Genomic DNA, 16,705 nt, shown 5'->3' on the forward strand with positions numbered 1-16,705 from the left:
GCTTTCAATGCTGATACTATGTCTAGGAGCCCGGGCAAGTCTACATGCCCGAGTCGGTCGACTACACTCTGGGTGTTCTTCAATGCAGCAGAAGACGGCGGGCGATTTACATCGCGGAAGAAAGCCCGATCGTTGAGTGCCTTCATTACTGGACAGTGTGTGCTGATAGCAGACTAAATTGTTAACATATAAATCTACATTACACCATACTCAACTGCAAATACACCACATAACAACATTGCTAAGATACACTCACCACAGCGGCCATGTTGCTGTCGGAAAGTCAGTCAAGTTGTTACGGTCCGACGGGAGGAGGTGTAGTCCATATTGAAGGCTCATGAATATGCACGCGGTCACGTGACTACACGCAGGTAACTCGTCGGCTGTTTGTAGCCGCCCTTGACATATCTAATATGTATATTAGTTTTAACAATCAATAGTGATATACACTGTGACTGACGAACACAATTAGAATATATATATATATTGGTTTTGATAGAATTCAAGTGCACGCTATATATTCACAAGGCAACAGTTTGAAATCGACTACAGCGTTTACAGGTATAGCAAAGAGGATTTGGTTTTGTTTGTTGCACTCAGCAATATTCCAGGTTTATGGCTGCGGTCTGTAAATAATCGAGTCTGGACAAGGCAATCCAGTGATCAACAGCATGAGCCTCGATCTTCGAAATTGGGATACGATGACATGTGTCAACCAAGTCGGCGAGTCTGATCACCCGATCCGGTTAGTCGCCTCTTACGACAAGCATGGGTTACTATAAGTTGCCAGACTGTTTAGGTGATATAAGACTAATAAGGTCATATGAACGTTGATTTTAAACGTATTAAAATGTGTGAAAATGGAAAAACATGAACCAAGTATTTCACGTGATGGAAACAAACATATGGTCTCTTGTTTGAGCACCGGTAACATGAAAATTTAAGATTTTTTTTTATTATAACGAAAGCAAATATTGCCATATTCCTACCGCTGGATAATACACACGATACATATATTCCAGCTGGGACATAAATAAGAGACGACATAAGTTTAATGGCTGTATGACTAATATACAAACAAAAACGAATAGGGATATAGGAAAGTGAGACAGTGGAGAGGAGAGAGTAATCTTGAATTGATCAAACATTGGTTTGGTTTGCGTTAGTCTATATTTGTGTGTGTGTGCGTGCGTGCGTGCGTGCGTGCGTGCGTGCGTGCGTGCATGCATGCATGCATGCATTTTTCTTGCAAATTTGGTATTGTCGCCTGAAATGAATTTTTCTATGTTCTGAGTATATTATATTAGTGGTGATAATTGGGTAAATATGGGAATAGTCTAATTGTAATAACAGTTTTGATTATAACGCTTGGTTATTATGATACATAAATTTCTAAGACGTGTAAACATTTAAAACTTTAAAACTTTACATATGTTTTCCCACCTAAGGAATGTCCATGTTTTCAACCTTAGTAAACATTGGCAATTTCAACACACATCGCAATTAAATGAGGTGCATTGGAAATGCTAGGTTCATGTTATTTCATTTTCAGACATTTTGATACGTGCTGTGTGAGATATGTAAATACGGGGCCAAACAATCCAGTGATTGACAGTATGAGCATCGATCTACGAAGATGAGATATGATGACATGTATGAACCACGTCAGCTCCCTCTCGTGTATTGAGGTAGGAAGTTATTGGTCTGCAGGAATCGGAATAAGTCATTGAACAGGCTTCACGGGTGCTGGCGCACTTATCTGATCAGTTCACGGTTCTGTCCTTTGAGGAAGTAGAAACCTGAATGCGGAAGTGAGATGACAAAAGGTCCCATTGTTCTCTTGAACAGTGCATGGGAGTTAATCAAGAACAGCAACCTACACTCTCTATACAGGATGAACCCTTAGCATTCATTCTTAAAACAGGCTATATTTGAACGAAATATATTTATTAAAATGATGCAGGCGGGGTGGGGTAACGTCGTGGCTATACGCAGGTTAGACTTCTCACATGGGAAGGTGAGAGGCCCCGTCATATTCTCGTTTAATTCCGAAGCCGACGTAAAACCTCACTCACTCGCTCACGAACATGTCACAGGAAACTGGTTGGTCCTTCTGTCCAGAAGGGCAAGACTTGAACAAGAGTACCGCGAGTTGCGTTCCTTGGCCGTGTCCGGATCAGAACATTGACGGTTCGAAGCGTACTTTGGTCAGAACCATATACTTTATGTGATGGGTTCATCAGTCAACGTGTAAGACTTGTGTCACGAAACCCCCATATCCTGCAGAGAAACCGTGGTACCACTGAAACCCCCATATCCTGCAGAGAAACCGTGGTACCACTGAAACCCCTATATCCTGCAGAGAGACAACGGTACCACTGAAACCCCTATATCCTGCAGACAGACCGTGGTACCACTGAAACCCCTATATCCTGCAGACAGACCGTGGTACCACTGAAACTCCTATATCCTGCAGAGAGACCGTGGTACCACTGAAACCCCTATATCCTGCAGACAGACCGTGATACCACTGAAACCCTTATATCCTGCAGACAGACCGTGATACCACTGAAACCCCCATATCCTGCAGACAGACCGTGGTACCACTGAAACCCTAATATCCTGCAGACAGACCGTGATACCACTGAAACCCTTATATCCTGCAGACAGACCTGGTACCACTGAAACGACCATATCCTGCAGACAGACAACGGTACCACTGAAACCCCTATATCCTGCAGACAGACAACGGTACCACTGAAACCCCTATATCCTGCAGACAGACCGTGGTACCACTGAAACCCCCATATCCTGCAGACAGACCGTGGTACCACTGAAACCCCTATATCCTGCAGACAGACCTGGTACCACTGAAACCCCATATCCTGCAGACAGACCGTGGTACCACTGAAACCCCTATATCCTGCAGACGGACCGTGGTACCACTGAAACCCCTATATCCTGCAGACAGACCGTGGTACCACTGAAACCCCTATATCCTGCAGACAGACCTGGTACCACTGAAACCCCTATATCCTGCAGACAGACCGTGGTACCACTGAAACCCCTATATCCTGCAGACAGACCGTGGTACCACTGAAACCCCTATATCCTGCAGACAGACCTGGTACCACTGAAACCCCTATATCCTGCAGAGAGACAACGGTACCACTGAAACCCCTATATCCTGCAGACAGACCGCGGTACCACTGAAACCCCTATATCCTGCAGACAGACCGTGGTACCACTGAAACCCCTATATCCTGCAGAGAGACAACGGTACCACTGAAACCCCTATATCCTGAAGACAGACCGTGGTACCACTGAAACCCCTATATCCTGCAGACAGACAACGGTACCACTGAAACCCCTCTATCCTGCAGACAGACCGTGGTACTACTGAAACCCCCATATCCTGCAGACAGACAACGGTTCCACTGAAACCCCTATATCCTGCAGACAGACCGTGGTACCACTGAAACCCCCATATCCTGCAGACAGACCGTGGTACTACTGAAACTCCTATATCCTGCAGAGAAACCGTGGTACCACTGAAACCCCTATATCCTGCAGAGAGACCGTGGTACCACTGAAACCCCTATATCCTGCAGACAGACCTGGTACCACTGAAACCCCCTATATCCTGCAGACAGACCGTGGTACTACTGAAACTCCTATATCCTGCAGAGAAACCGTGGTACCACTGAAACCCCTATATCCTGCAGAGAGACCGTGGTACCACTGAAACCCCCATATCCTGCAGACAGACCGTGGTACCACTGAAACCCCTATATCCTGCAGAGAGACCGTGGTACCACTGAAACCCCTATATCCTGCAGACAGACCATGGTACCACTGAAACCCCTATATCCTGCAGAGAGACCGTGGTACCACTGAAACCCCTATATCCTGCAGACAGACCGTGGTACCACTGAAACCCCCATATCCTGCAGACAGACCGTGGTACTACTGAAACTCCTATATCCTGCAGAGAAACCGTGGTACCACTGAAACCCCTATATCCTGCAGAGAGACCGTGGTACCACTGAAACCCCTATATCCTGCAGACAGACCGTGGTACTACTGAAACCCCCATATCCTGCAGACAGACAACGGTTCCACTGAAACCCCTATATCCTGCAGACAGACCGTGGTACCACTGAAACCCCCATATCCTGCAGACAGACCGTGGTACTACTGAAACTCCTATATCCTGCAGAGAAACCGTGGTACCACTGAAACCCCTATATCCTGCAGAGAGACCGTGGTACCACTGAAACCCCTATATCCTGCAGACAGACCTGGTACCACTGAAACCCCCATATCCTGCAGACAGACCGTGGTACTACTGAAACTCCTATATCCTGCAGAGAAACCGTGGTACCACTGAAACCCCTATATCCTGCAGAGAGACCGTGGTACCACTGAAACCCCCATATCCTGCAGACAGACCGTGGTACCACTGAAACCCCTATATCCTGCAGAGAGACCGTGGTACCACTGAAACCCCTATATCCTGCAGACAGACCATGGTACCACTGAAACCCTATATCCTGCAGAGACCGTGGTACCACTGGAAACCCCTATATCCTGCAGACAGACCGTGGTACCACTGAAACCCCCATATCCTGCAGACAGACCGTGGTACTACTGAAACTCCTATATCCTGCAGAGAAACCGTGGTACCACTGAAACCCCTATATCCTGCAGAGAGACCGTGGTACCACTGAAACCCCTATATCCTGCAGAGAAACCGTGGTACCACTGAAACCCCTATATCCTGCAGACAGACCTGGTACCACTGAAACCCCCATATCCTGCAGACAGACCGTGGTACCACTGAAACCCCTATATCCTGCAGACAGACCGTGGTACCACTGAAACCCCTATATCCTGCAGAGAGACAACGGTACCACTGAAACCCCTATATCCTGCAGACAGACCGTGGTACCACTGAAACCCCTATATCCTGCAGAGAAACCGTGGTACCACTGAAACCCCTATATCCTGCAGACAGACCTGGTACCACTGAAACCCCCATATCCTGCAGACAGACCGTGGTACCACTGAAACCCCTATATCCTGCAGACAGACCGTGGTACCACTGAAACCCCTATATCCTGCAGAGAGACAACGGTACCACTGAAACCCCTATATCCTGCAGACAGACCGTGGTACCACTGAAACCCCTATATCCTGCAGACAGACAACGGTACCACTGAAACCCCCATATCCTGCAGACAGACCGTGGTACTACTGAAACTCCTATATCCTGCAGAGATACCGTGGTACCACTGAAACCCCCATATCCTGCAGACAGACTGTGGTACCACTGAAACCCCTATATCCTGCAGACAGACCTGGTACCACTGAAACCCCTATATCCTGCAGAGAGACAACGGTACCACTGAAACCCCTATATCCTGCAGACAGACCGTGGTACCACTGAAACCCCTATATCCTGCAGACAGACCGTGGTACCACTGAAACCCCCATATCCTGCAGACAGACCGTGGTACCACTGAAACCCCTATATCCTGCAGACGGACCGTGGTACCACTGAAACCCCTATATCCTGCAGACAGACCGTGGTACCACTGAAACCCCTATATCCTGCAGACAGACCGTGGTACCACTGAAACCCCTATATCCTGCAGACAGACCTGGTACCACTGAAACCCCATATCCTGCAGACAGATCGTGGTACCACTGAAACCCCTATATCCTGCAGACAGACCGTGGTACCACTGAAAACCCTATATCCTGCAGAGAGACAACGGTACCACTGAAACCCCCATATCCTGCAGACAGACCGTGGTACCACTGAAACTCCTATATCCTGCAGACAGACCTGGTACCACTGAAACCCCTATATCCTGCAGACGGACCGTGGTACCACTGAAACCCCTATATCCTGCAGACAGACCGTGGTACCACTGAAACCCCTATATCCTGCAGACAGACCTGGTACCACTGAAACCCCTATATCCTGCAGACAGACCTGGTACCACTGAAACCCCTATATCCTGCAGACAGACAACGGTACCACTGAAACCCCTATATCCTGCAGACGGACCGTGGTACCACTGAAACCCCTATATCCTGCAGACAGACAACGGTACCACTGAAACCCCTATATCCTGCAGACAGACCTGTGGTACCACTGAAACTCCCCTATATCCTGCAGACAGACCTGGTACCACTGAAACCCCTATATCCTGCAGACAGACCGTGGTACCACTGAAACTCCTATATCCTGCAGACAGACCTGGTACCACTGAAACCCCTATATCCTGCAGACAGACCTGGTACCACTGAAACCCCTATATCCTGCAGACAGACAACGGTACCACTGAAACCCCTATATCCTGCAGACAGACCGTGGTACCACTGAAACTCCTATATCCTGCAGACAGACCGTGGTACCACTGAAACCCCTATATCCTGCAGACAGACAACGGTACCACTGAAACCCCTATATCCTGCAGACAGACCGTGGTACCACTGAAACCCTATATCCTGCAGACGGACCGTGGTACCACTGAAACCCCTATATCCTGCAGACAGACCGTGGTACCACTGAAACTCCTATATCCTGCAGACAGACCTGGTACCACTGAAACTCCCCATATCCTGCAGACAGACCTGGTACCACTGAAACTCCCATATGCTACAGACAGACCACGATACTACTGAAACCCCTATATCCTGCAGACGGACCGTGGTACTACTGAAACACAGGACATCTGTCTAACTTTCATTTCCCAGTTTAAACGTTTCAACTTTCAACTGCCCAATAGACCGCAGAGGTAGTTTCTGAACATGTTGTGAGCTTTGGTCCATTGTTCTCGAAGTATTCACCTTCATGTCCTTACGTTCATCCAGGCCACTTCCTTGGCTCAACTGGTCGAATTACCTTTCCATGTCTACCAGCAGCTACAAACAGCTTTACCTTTTTTACATCTCCTCTCCTCGAAACAACCCAGTCTACTGCACATCTAAACAGTGGTCAAAGTCAAAGGTCGAGATCATAAGCAGTAGCTAAGTAGCGTCAAGCACTGCCTGGCACTTCTTGTACATGGGCGACATGCGAGTACTGATCACAGGGAGGTGGGTACACTCTGTCTCATGTATAAGTGTGTGGTGGAGGAGATGTACAACGTGGCTACACAGGGAAGTTGGTACACACTGTCTCATGTATAAGTGTGTGGTTGAGGAGTTGTACAACGTGGCTACACAGGGAGGTGGGTACACACTGTCTCATGTACATGTGTGTGGTGGAGGAGATGTACAACGTGGCTACACAGGGAGGTGGGTACACACTGTTTCGTGTACATGTGTGTGGTTGAGGAGATGTACAACGTGGCTACACAGAGAGGTGGGTACACACTGTCTCGTGTACATGTGTGTGGTGGAGGAGATGTACAACGTGGCTACACAGGGAGGTGGGTACACACTGTCTCGTGTACATGTGTGTGGTGGAGGAGATGTACAACGTGGCTACACAGGGAGGTGGGGGGCAGCGTTTGGCTGCAGGAGTTCATCGCAGAGGTGTTGGGCTCCTAAGAAACCTTACCCGTCTCATTCACATGACGTACCATTCTGATTCCAGCCTCAACGTGATATTGCTGGAATATTGCTGGAAGCGGCGTTTCACCATACTCACCCAGTTCACCAGTTGAGTTCAGACATGGACTAAAAGTGTTTGTCCTGCTCCAGTATCGGAAACTGAATCTTTCGACACCGAAAACCGAGAATGTCTTTTAAATATTTTTCGACTCAAGTACAACAAAGTTATATTATTTAAGGCATCGGTGTTCAATACCGTTTACTGATATTGAAAATATATACCGATGCAGGTTAAAAAAACGAACGTATACCTTTAAACTTGTCAATAGTTGTGCAGGCTGGGCGGCATATCGATCTGTATGACTCACATGGCGTCACGTGAATCTACCTATTCTGATGATCATCTTGACTGCTATTTCACCTCGCCAAAAACTGAAGCAGAGGAGGATGGAGCATTCCAACAATCGCTGTCAATACACACAAACACCTGTCCCTCCCCACTTGCATTCACATTCACATCGTTGCCATGGAGATATATGATTGGATATATTACCATTACCTGAAACTAATCAAAGCAACGGTGTCACGTGATCCTGATCAATTGAATCGATATACAGTTGATCAGTTCTGTTGCAGGGCGATCTGAAGGTCAACACCACGTGGGAGTCATGCTGCCCCGCTGACCGAGTGTGAGTTTAGAGGCCCGCTGTATCCAGTAGTGGTCCAGCTAAATAACGTTATAAACCCCATCCCACGTCGCCAGAAACTAGACCAGAGACAGCCGACCCAATCAATAGAGACCAGCCACTGACCACCACCACCCCAGTTACAGACACTACCGTCTGACCATAGAACCCACCCCACCCCAGTTAGGCACTACTGTCTCACCATAGAACCCACCCCACATCAGTTACCGACACTACTGTCTGACAATAGACCCCACCCCAGTTACAGACACAACCGTCTGACCGGTTACGGACACTACTGTCTCCCCATATCCACCCGGTACAGACACTACTGTCTGACCATAGACCGCACTTCCCCACCCCAGTTACAGACACTACCGTCTGACCAGACCCCACCCCAGTTACAAACACAACCGTCTGACCATAGACCCCACCCCAGTTATAGATACAAATGTCTGACCATAGAGACCCAAACCCAATCAAGAGACCACCCCAGTAACAAGCACTACTGTCTGCAGACATAGCTGAATATTGAAGAGTGCATCTTTAAACAACAAACAAGAAATGGTTACATCATTTGTGTTGGTGTCTAAGGTCAGAACCCTGTGGAGTGAGTGAGTGAGTGGGGTTTTATGCTGCTTTGTGACTATCCCAGCAACATCATGGTTGGAGACACCAGGAATGGGCTTCACATATTGTACCCATGTGGGGAATCGAACCTGGGCCTTCGGCATGATGCCCCCAAACCCTGTTGAAATAATAGCATACAATTGGTCCCAAGTAAACTGTTATAGGAATCAACCGAAAAAGATGTGTGGTCAGGTGCAGGACTTGGTTTACTGAGTATGATACACCTTCATAGCACAACTGTCCACCCCAGTGGAATATAGCTGATTGAGACCTAAAGCAACCATAGAAAACAGCACAGAAAATAACCATGAAATGTTTTATTCCATATTAGTATGTAAAGCGTAGTCGGCTGGAGCCTTTACATGGAGGTAGTCTTTATAAAACAATGTAATAATAATAATAATAATACGTAAGTAAGAACGAGGTACACGTTGTCTCGGTCGACCATCAACACAAAATGCCTATTGTAATCTTCCTTTTAAGACTATTCTCTGTTGTGGGTACTGACAAGATACTATCTTCCTGGTCACCAGTGTGTTCCAGCATGTAGCCATGACAAATACTATGTCCAAGATTTAACTCAATTAGTCCTCAATAACAATTAAAGGTTGAAACATCTGCAAAATATACAAACCAATTAAAATAATATTTGTCATTGTTACCAGTGTAATATGGCATAACAGTGATAGAGAAAGTTATTATTCATCAATTTTGTCAGTGAAAGTAGCTTGGCACTGCAACATGGAATACCTGTGGAACAAACTCCTGATCAACAAGCAGTTAAATGAAACATGTAGGATGTGGAGCATAAATTATAGCTGTTGTTCGTTTTAACAGTGTTAGATGATGGCAGACAGAAGCAGTATAATCTTAAACACCATCACGCTTCCCACCAGCACATTCCCACTAGCAGTAGACGCCTCACACCAGCACATTCCCACTAGCAGTAGACGTCTCACACCAGCACATTCCCACTAGCAGTAGACGTCTCACACCAGCACATACCCACTAGCAGTAGACGTCTCACACCAGCACATCCCCACTAGCAGTAGACGTCTCACACCAGCACATCCCCACTAGCAGTAGACGTCTCACACCAGCACATCCCCACTAGCAGTAGACGTCTCACACCAGCACATCCCCACTAGCAGTAGATGTCTCACACCAGCACATCCCCACTAGCAGTAGACGTCTCACACCAGCACATCCCCACTAGCAGTAGATGTCTCACCACACCAGCACATCCCCACTAGCAGTAGACGTCTCACACCAGCACATCCCCACTAGCAGTAGGCGTCTCACACCAGCACATCCCCACTAGCAGTAGACATCTCACACCAGCACATCCCCACTAGCAGTAGGCGTCTCTCACACCAGCACATCCCCACTAGCAGTAGACGTCTCACACCAGCACATCCCCACTAGCAGTAGACGTCTCACACCAGCACATCCCCACTAGCTGTAGATGTCTCACACCAGCACATCCCCACTAGCAGTAGACGTATCACACCAGCACATCCCCACTAGCTGTAGATCTCACACCAGCACATTCCCACTAGCAGTAGACGTCTCACACCAGCACATCCCCACTAGCAGTAGACGTCTCACACCAGCACATCCCCACTAGCAGTAGACGTCTCACACCAGCACATCCCCACTAGCAGTAGACGTCTCACACCAGCACATCCCCACTAGCAGTAGACGTATCACACCAGCACATCCCCACTAGCAGTAGACGTCTCACACCAGCACATCCCCACTAGCTGTAGATGTCTCACACCAGCACATTCCCACTAGCAGTAGACGTCTCACACCAGCACATCCCCACTAGCAGTAGACGTCTCACACCAGCACATCCCCACTAGCAGTAGACATCTCACACCAGCACATCCCCACTAGCAGTAGACGTCTCACACCAGCTCATCCCCACTAGCAGTAGACGTCTCACACCAGCACATCCCCACTAGCAGTAGACGTCTCACATCAGCACATCCCCACTAGCTGTAGATGTCTCACACCAGCACATCCCCACTAGCAGTAGACGTATCACACCAGCACATCCCCACTAGCAGTAGATGTCTCACACCAGCACATTCCCGCTAGCAGTAGACGTCTCCCACCAGCACATTCCCACTAGCAGTAGACGTCTCACACCAGCACATCCCCACTAGCAGTAGACGTCTCACACCAGCACATCCCCACTAGCAGTAGACGTCTCACATCAGCACATCCCCACTAGCAGCTGCAGTACAGTGACACTAGAGTGTATAACTGATGTTTAGTACGCAGACGTAGGAGAACTGATGGAATTGACTTACTACTAGTGAGACAAATCTACTGACAGCAGAGCCAGAAGGATGATCCAGTACTGCTGTAGCGAGTTCTACAGGTGTTTATCATATGTAACACATCTCTGTTCTACGGTAGGAGTCCCAACATGATGCAGGTGCCACCACTGCAGTGAATACCACAACATGGGACCAACACATGAAACTGGGACAAATCAGGCTTTCAAACCCTTGAACAGCTTGGTCCAAAGGGAGACAACTCTGCAGATGGCCACCGATGATCACTGTTCCCCCCTGGAGATGCTGAGTACTGGACAATGTCCATTTAAACAATATTCCAGCCACATCACGTCTCAGGACAAGAAGCGTTGGGTTTACATTGGGTTCCCACTTAGGGAATTGAACCTGGGACTTCGATGTAGGAAACTGCCACTGCTAGGCTATTTCACTGTCAAAACTGCTATCGGAAGTGGAGGTCGTGTTTTCAAGAGCATCAAAGAAAATCATACTACTTCAGTATACATTAATTCACGCACGAACAAAATCAAAATAGAATAAGAAAATTTCAGGAAGCATCTCGAGACCCAATAATACTTCATTGAGTTTGATATATGCAAATACAAAGTTCCGAATCCCTGCCCCAATGTACACTATGTATATGAATAATAAAATGCTAAAATTGTAATAAAAGTTCAAAATCTACACTGCTCTCACACCTTGGATGAAAAGAAAACACAGACGTACAGACATACATTCAGACAAATACAATCTGGTTAAACTCAAGGAAATATATATTTGCCAAAACAAAGCATCAATACAACCATATGAGGTTACTCTTACACAAGCTTGGCCCCGAAAGATGGGTGAATGCAACATAACAAGTATCGTCTATCACGCATCCACAATATCACATGTGTAACAGGAAACAACACAACTAACGGCAGAAAAACACTTCAACAGTTTTTCAAACATAATGAGTGCCCTTTGAATGCTCATAACAGTTTGTTACAGCAAGCATGATGTACTTACTAACACTGAAACAGATTGTTGACTATAGGACTTAAATGCATCATCAGTTAAATGTTTGCTAATTCCTTAAACACCTCAGGGAATTCAACTACCTATACACCGACAAGGAATTACAGAATTTGATTGCTTCATTGTTTTCACAGTCAGCTCTATCTACCCTATCTATGTACCTCTCTATTGAAACACGGATCTACAAGACAGCTGAAAACTCTACCTCTTGTAACCATGGTAACAGTGAATCACCAGATGTTACTTTTGCAAAAGACCTGGTTATACATTCTACAGTACATATAACAGACAGTAAAATTTGATAAACATTAACAATCATCACTTAATATCCCCGAACTAGAAAATTCTTAACAAATTTCCAATATATACAATTACGTTTCAACAAGTTGTGAGTAGGAACGAATATGAGTCCAAGTCAAGACAATCAGGCAGAATGCTATTTCCCTTTTTCATGATGCCCATACCAAAATGTGAACATCATTTTGCAATTATTAAATTCAGAAAACGTTTTGATCACCTTTTTTTCAGAAATGTAAGCCAGCCAACAATCGTTCACATCTGATCAAAGAGATCTGAAGAGATCAGTTCAAACAACTTTGTAATGAAAGGGAGATAACTTGTACCTGTTAACAACAGGATAGACACACAGACTGATGAAGGGGAGACAACACAGGAGAGAGAACAGACAAGGAAAACATGGAGGACAGGCTCAAAACTCTTCAGTCTGTTAAACAGAACACTACAAAAGTACTAAAACAGATTTACATCAATTCTGGTTTGTAAAACTTAGTCTCCAATATAACTGCTGTTCCAAAATATACACACGTCATAGGAGTCACTGACATTCATGTACATCCATATGCCCACCACACGGAACATAAATCTATCTAAACAATAACATGATAAAATCTCATTTACATATTTCTGTACAACTCAACATGGATTTCCACAATCTCTGGGCTGTTACTACATATCCACCAACAGTGGAGCCCAGCATGTCCACCTCCAATCACAATGGTCTCCACCACCCAGTCAGTCCACTGCAGGGCACCAAGTCTCTGGGAATAGTACATTAGCACTTGACAGTGGGCCAGGTGAGAACTGTATCTCCCCTGACAAAACCACGCTTTTTGTAACAGCTAACAGTTTTCTCTTCCACATAATATAAACACAAACTAAATGAAATATCTTCGATTAATTTAAGAAAATTGACCTTGCATGTGCCAATAATCATCCCATATCTAGGCAGGAGTATTCAGGAAATCAACCGAAGGTTGTCCACATGAGCAATCACACAGTTTACAGAGCCACCCTGTTCCTGTTGTCACGACAACATGACTGCTGGACCCATCTCTGGGTCGCACATTGACTCAATATTCACAGAGACTTGATGCTTCCCAAACTCATCACCAGCTATCACAAAATGTGGAAAAATATCAGACAGTATAAACTCAGTGGCTCCCACCACTGCCGGTCAGTGAACCATAGCAACATAGACACAAAACACCTCTCTGTTTTAGGTAGATTCATGAAAAAATGTATCTTCCGAGCAACAATCTAGTCAAGCATTTGCCAAAAGCATCAAATGTTCACAAATAAGATTCTCTGACATGTTTCCTACTGATGACTGAGAAACTGTGGACTGACTAGAACACAAGACTGTGAAGATAATCACTTATAGTTTCAACACACAATGCTTTGTCTATACAATCAGTGGTTGTAATGATGTCTTCACCTTATTTTCATTTGTCTCAATGGTTGCTACGCTCTATATCCATGGCAACATGGCCGACATGACAGGAGCCACCCCAGTGCAACTTTTGAAATGATCTATCACAATCATGGAAGGTAAAACAATTCTAAAACTATATTCTGTAAACAAACATTAATAATGGAATCATGGCCTCGACATTCACAACTGAACAATATGCCACTGCGATACCTACAGTACCTTTTCATTCATCTATCATCATTCACCATGGCAACATAACAACATGCATTTGCCACCCAACTAAAATGAAGATATCACTCTGGATAACAACCTTCAACTTGATCAACACAGTGTCCCATTTGTGCCACTGTGCCCATCATCTACTGTATCTCTCCATAGAACTGTTACCATGGTAACCATCACATATGGTCTGTCCTGATGGTGTTGTCAACACCGTAACATCCAGACAATCCTCAGACCATGGCCAAGTTGTACATGCTCACACCATCTCCGTGGCAACACACTGTCACTCCTCGGACACGTACTGGTTAGATAAATCCAGAAAGATGGTTTTGTTCAATGGTATAATTCATTCAAGTAGATGTTCAGAGGGACAGTGTGTAGGCCAGGGACCTGATACTGGTGTGAACACCCAGCGACTTTCAAACTGTGGACTGACATTCCAGTCAGTCGACTCTCGTTAAGTAGTAACCAAAACTGTCTTCCACACAATTCTATAACACCTTTCAATCACATTTTGACTTTGGATAAATCCTAGATCACAATTGGTAAAAGATGGTGATGCACCAGTGGAACCTGGCTTGCACATGTCTGGGTAACTCATCACCTGTTATACAGCAAGATCCAATAGGCCCACCATCCACACACTTTAGATAGGGACCCACATATATCCAAACAATATATTATTCCCTACCAATAATTAGCTGTTCAGAAATTTGCTGATCCCCTTAAAAGAGAGGTGTCCAGATTTAAAAGGTTTCAGTGTACAAATACAGTGGAGCAAACCAGCCAACATTTAGGTAGGTCTGACTGACTGGTTTTACGCCGCTTTTAGCAATATTCCAGCAACATCACGGCGGGGGACACCAGAAATGGGTTTCACACATTGTACCCATGTGGGGATTCGAACCCGGGTCTTCGGCGTGACGAACCAACGCTTTAACCATTAGGCTACCCCACCGCCCCCATTTAGGTAGGTAGTCAACTGAGATTTACCGATTGAGATAAAGAATAGACAATTCATTCATAATACTATAATTAATGTGTCAGGATAGTTTTCACAATGATTTGAACGGATCAGGCGCTCTTTACCTTTTGGTATTTATGAAGGAAATCTTCTGTAGGATCAAAAGAGGGCTTCCACGTAAGTGTATTTCCTATTTATGCAAAGTCTACTTGACGAGAGTCAACTTGTTGATAACAGACCACACCACCAACAGTGCTAGAGCACCATCCCAAACAGTCTCCAAACAAATTCATTTGTGTAAATAATTTGAAAATATTTCATAAAATAGCAATGAGGTCCAAGTACACAACTGGATTTTCTGGTCTGTAATCATCCTCCTCAAACTGGTTCTGTACAAACAACGTCTCAACAACGGAGCAGATATACACATTTCAACATGATAGTCTTGCAAGAGTTACCTCCCTGTAGCTGCATCTCACCACCTGGAGGCAGTTTACAGCAGTGCTTAGTTCCAGCAATAACAGTGCTTCTCATCTGTACAACTCTGAACAACTTCACATGTGCAGCACTTTCACTATCTTGAGGGAGAAAGTTCCTACGTTGCCGCACGGGTAGATGTAACCAAAGGGAGGTAACTCTCATGTGATATTGATAACAATGATTGATGGTGAATGTAACGAGGAAACTGGCCAATATATACATCGCAGCGATATAACATATCATACACATTGCAGCAATATAACAGAATATACATCATTTTGATTTGATAACATTATTGCTGTAGAAAAACAATAAATTCTACCTGCCTGTAATTCACAAAGATCTAACGTCTCTACAAATACTGCAATTTTTAAACAAAAGCCCTGAAACAATCGAGCACAATGCTTCCTCCATGTTGTGTACTGATATGATGTGTAGCGATGAGCTGTGAGGTGAATATTACTCTGATTCCATATGTACCATAACACAACAAATACTACAGATTGTAGCTACTTGTGATGGCTAAATATGAGATTGCTAATACGAGGTAGTTATCCAAAAATGCCTTGATTACACACAATACAATCACTCATAATCAAAAGGCAATAACTCCTGTCTGCTCATGATGATAATGTATGAACATGTATGTCATAAAAGGAAATACGCAGCTAAAATTCAGTGATTTCTTGATGCTAACATGACGAAAATACATGAGACTTGTGAACTGAAAGACTTTGGACATAAAGTTTGTAAACCATACTAAAAGATGTAACGAAATAATCGGAGGAAACATTGTACACAGTTGTGGAGCTCCTGTTCGGCGACGGCGGGACAGACCATACAGATCAGTCGTTATATTCCCCACTGTCCAAACTCTCAGACTTGTGGACCTTGCTGAGGCAGTTGCCCTCCAGATGCTTCTCCAGGTTTTTCGGTGTGACAAAGCCTTCGCCGCAGCGCTGGCACTCATTGCGAGACTTGAGCATATGTATCTGAGATTTCATGTGCCGGTTCAGATCCGACTGGGTAACACCCTTGTAGTTACACAGCTTGCAGCAGAACTCACGAATGCCTGGAAGAAAGGCAGTCAACTCTT

General features: G+C 45.4%; 2 protein-coding genes and 1 long non-coding RNA gene across 6 annotated transcripts in view; all 3 read right to left on the bottom strand.

The window, feature by feature from the left end:
• LOC124253188 (extended synaptotagmin-2-like) overlaps nucleotides 1–368 on the bottom strand; it is a 28,351-nt gene extending 27,983 nt beyond the window's left edge. The window contains exon 1 of one of the 3 annotated variants that reach the window (XM_046686914.1): nucleotides 257–368. In XM_046686914.1, coding sequence (XP_046542870.1) covers nucleotides 257–268 — 12 coding nt within the window. In that variant the 5' untranslated portion in view covers nucleotides 269–368. The remainder of the gene's footprint in view (nucleotides 1–256) is intronic. The other 2 variants (XM_046686911.1, XM_046686912.1) reach the window with 2 other exon arrangements.
• An 8,819-nt stretch (nucleotides 369–9,187) lies between these two features.
• Nucleotides 9,188–11,469, bottom strand: LOC124253192. The gene is made up of 2 exons (XR_006892123.1): nucleotides 10,453–11,469; nucleotides 9,188–10,420 (listed from the first exon to the last, which is right to left on the bottom strand). It is a non-coding gene; the product is annotated as an uncharacterized LOC124253192 (long non-coding RNA).
• A 30-nt stretch (nucleotides 11,470–11,499) lies between these two features.
• The window catches only part of LOC124253184 (zinc finger protein 628-like), a 31,477-nt gene continuing 26,271 nt past the window's right edge, over nucleotides 11,500–16,705 (bottom strand). For both annotated transcript variants that reach the window (XM_046686907.1, XM_046686906.1), the window contains exon 7: nucleotides 11,500–16,681. In XM_046686907.1, the coding sequence (XP_046542863.1) occupies nucleotides 16,455–16,681 (227 nt within the window). In that variant the 3' untranslated portion in view covers nucleotides 11,500–16,454. The remainder of the gene's footprint in view (nucleotides 16,682–16,705) is intronic.

The sequence above is a fragment of the Haliotis rubra genome, unplaced genomic scaffold (assembly GCF_003918875.1).
Source record: "Haliotis rubra isolate DU_JTF1 unplaced genomic scaffold, ASM391887v1 Scf534, whole genome shotgun sequence".
NCBI classification, from domain to species: Eukaryota; Metazoa; Mollusca; class Gastropoda; order Lepetellida; family Haliotidae; genus Haliotis; species Haliotis rubra.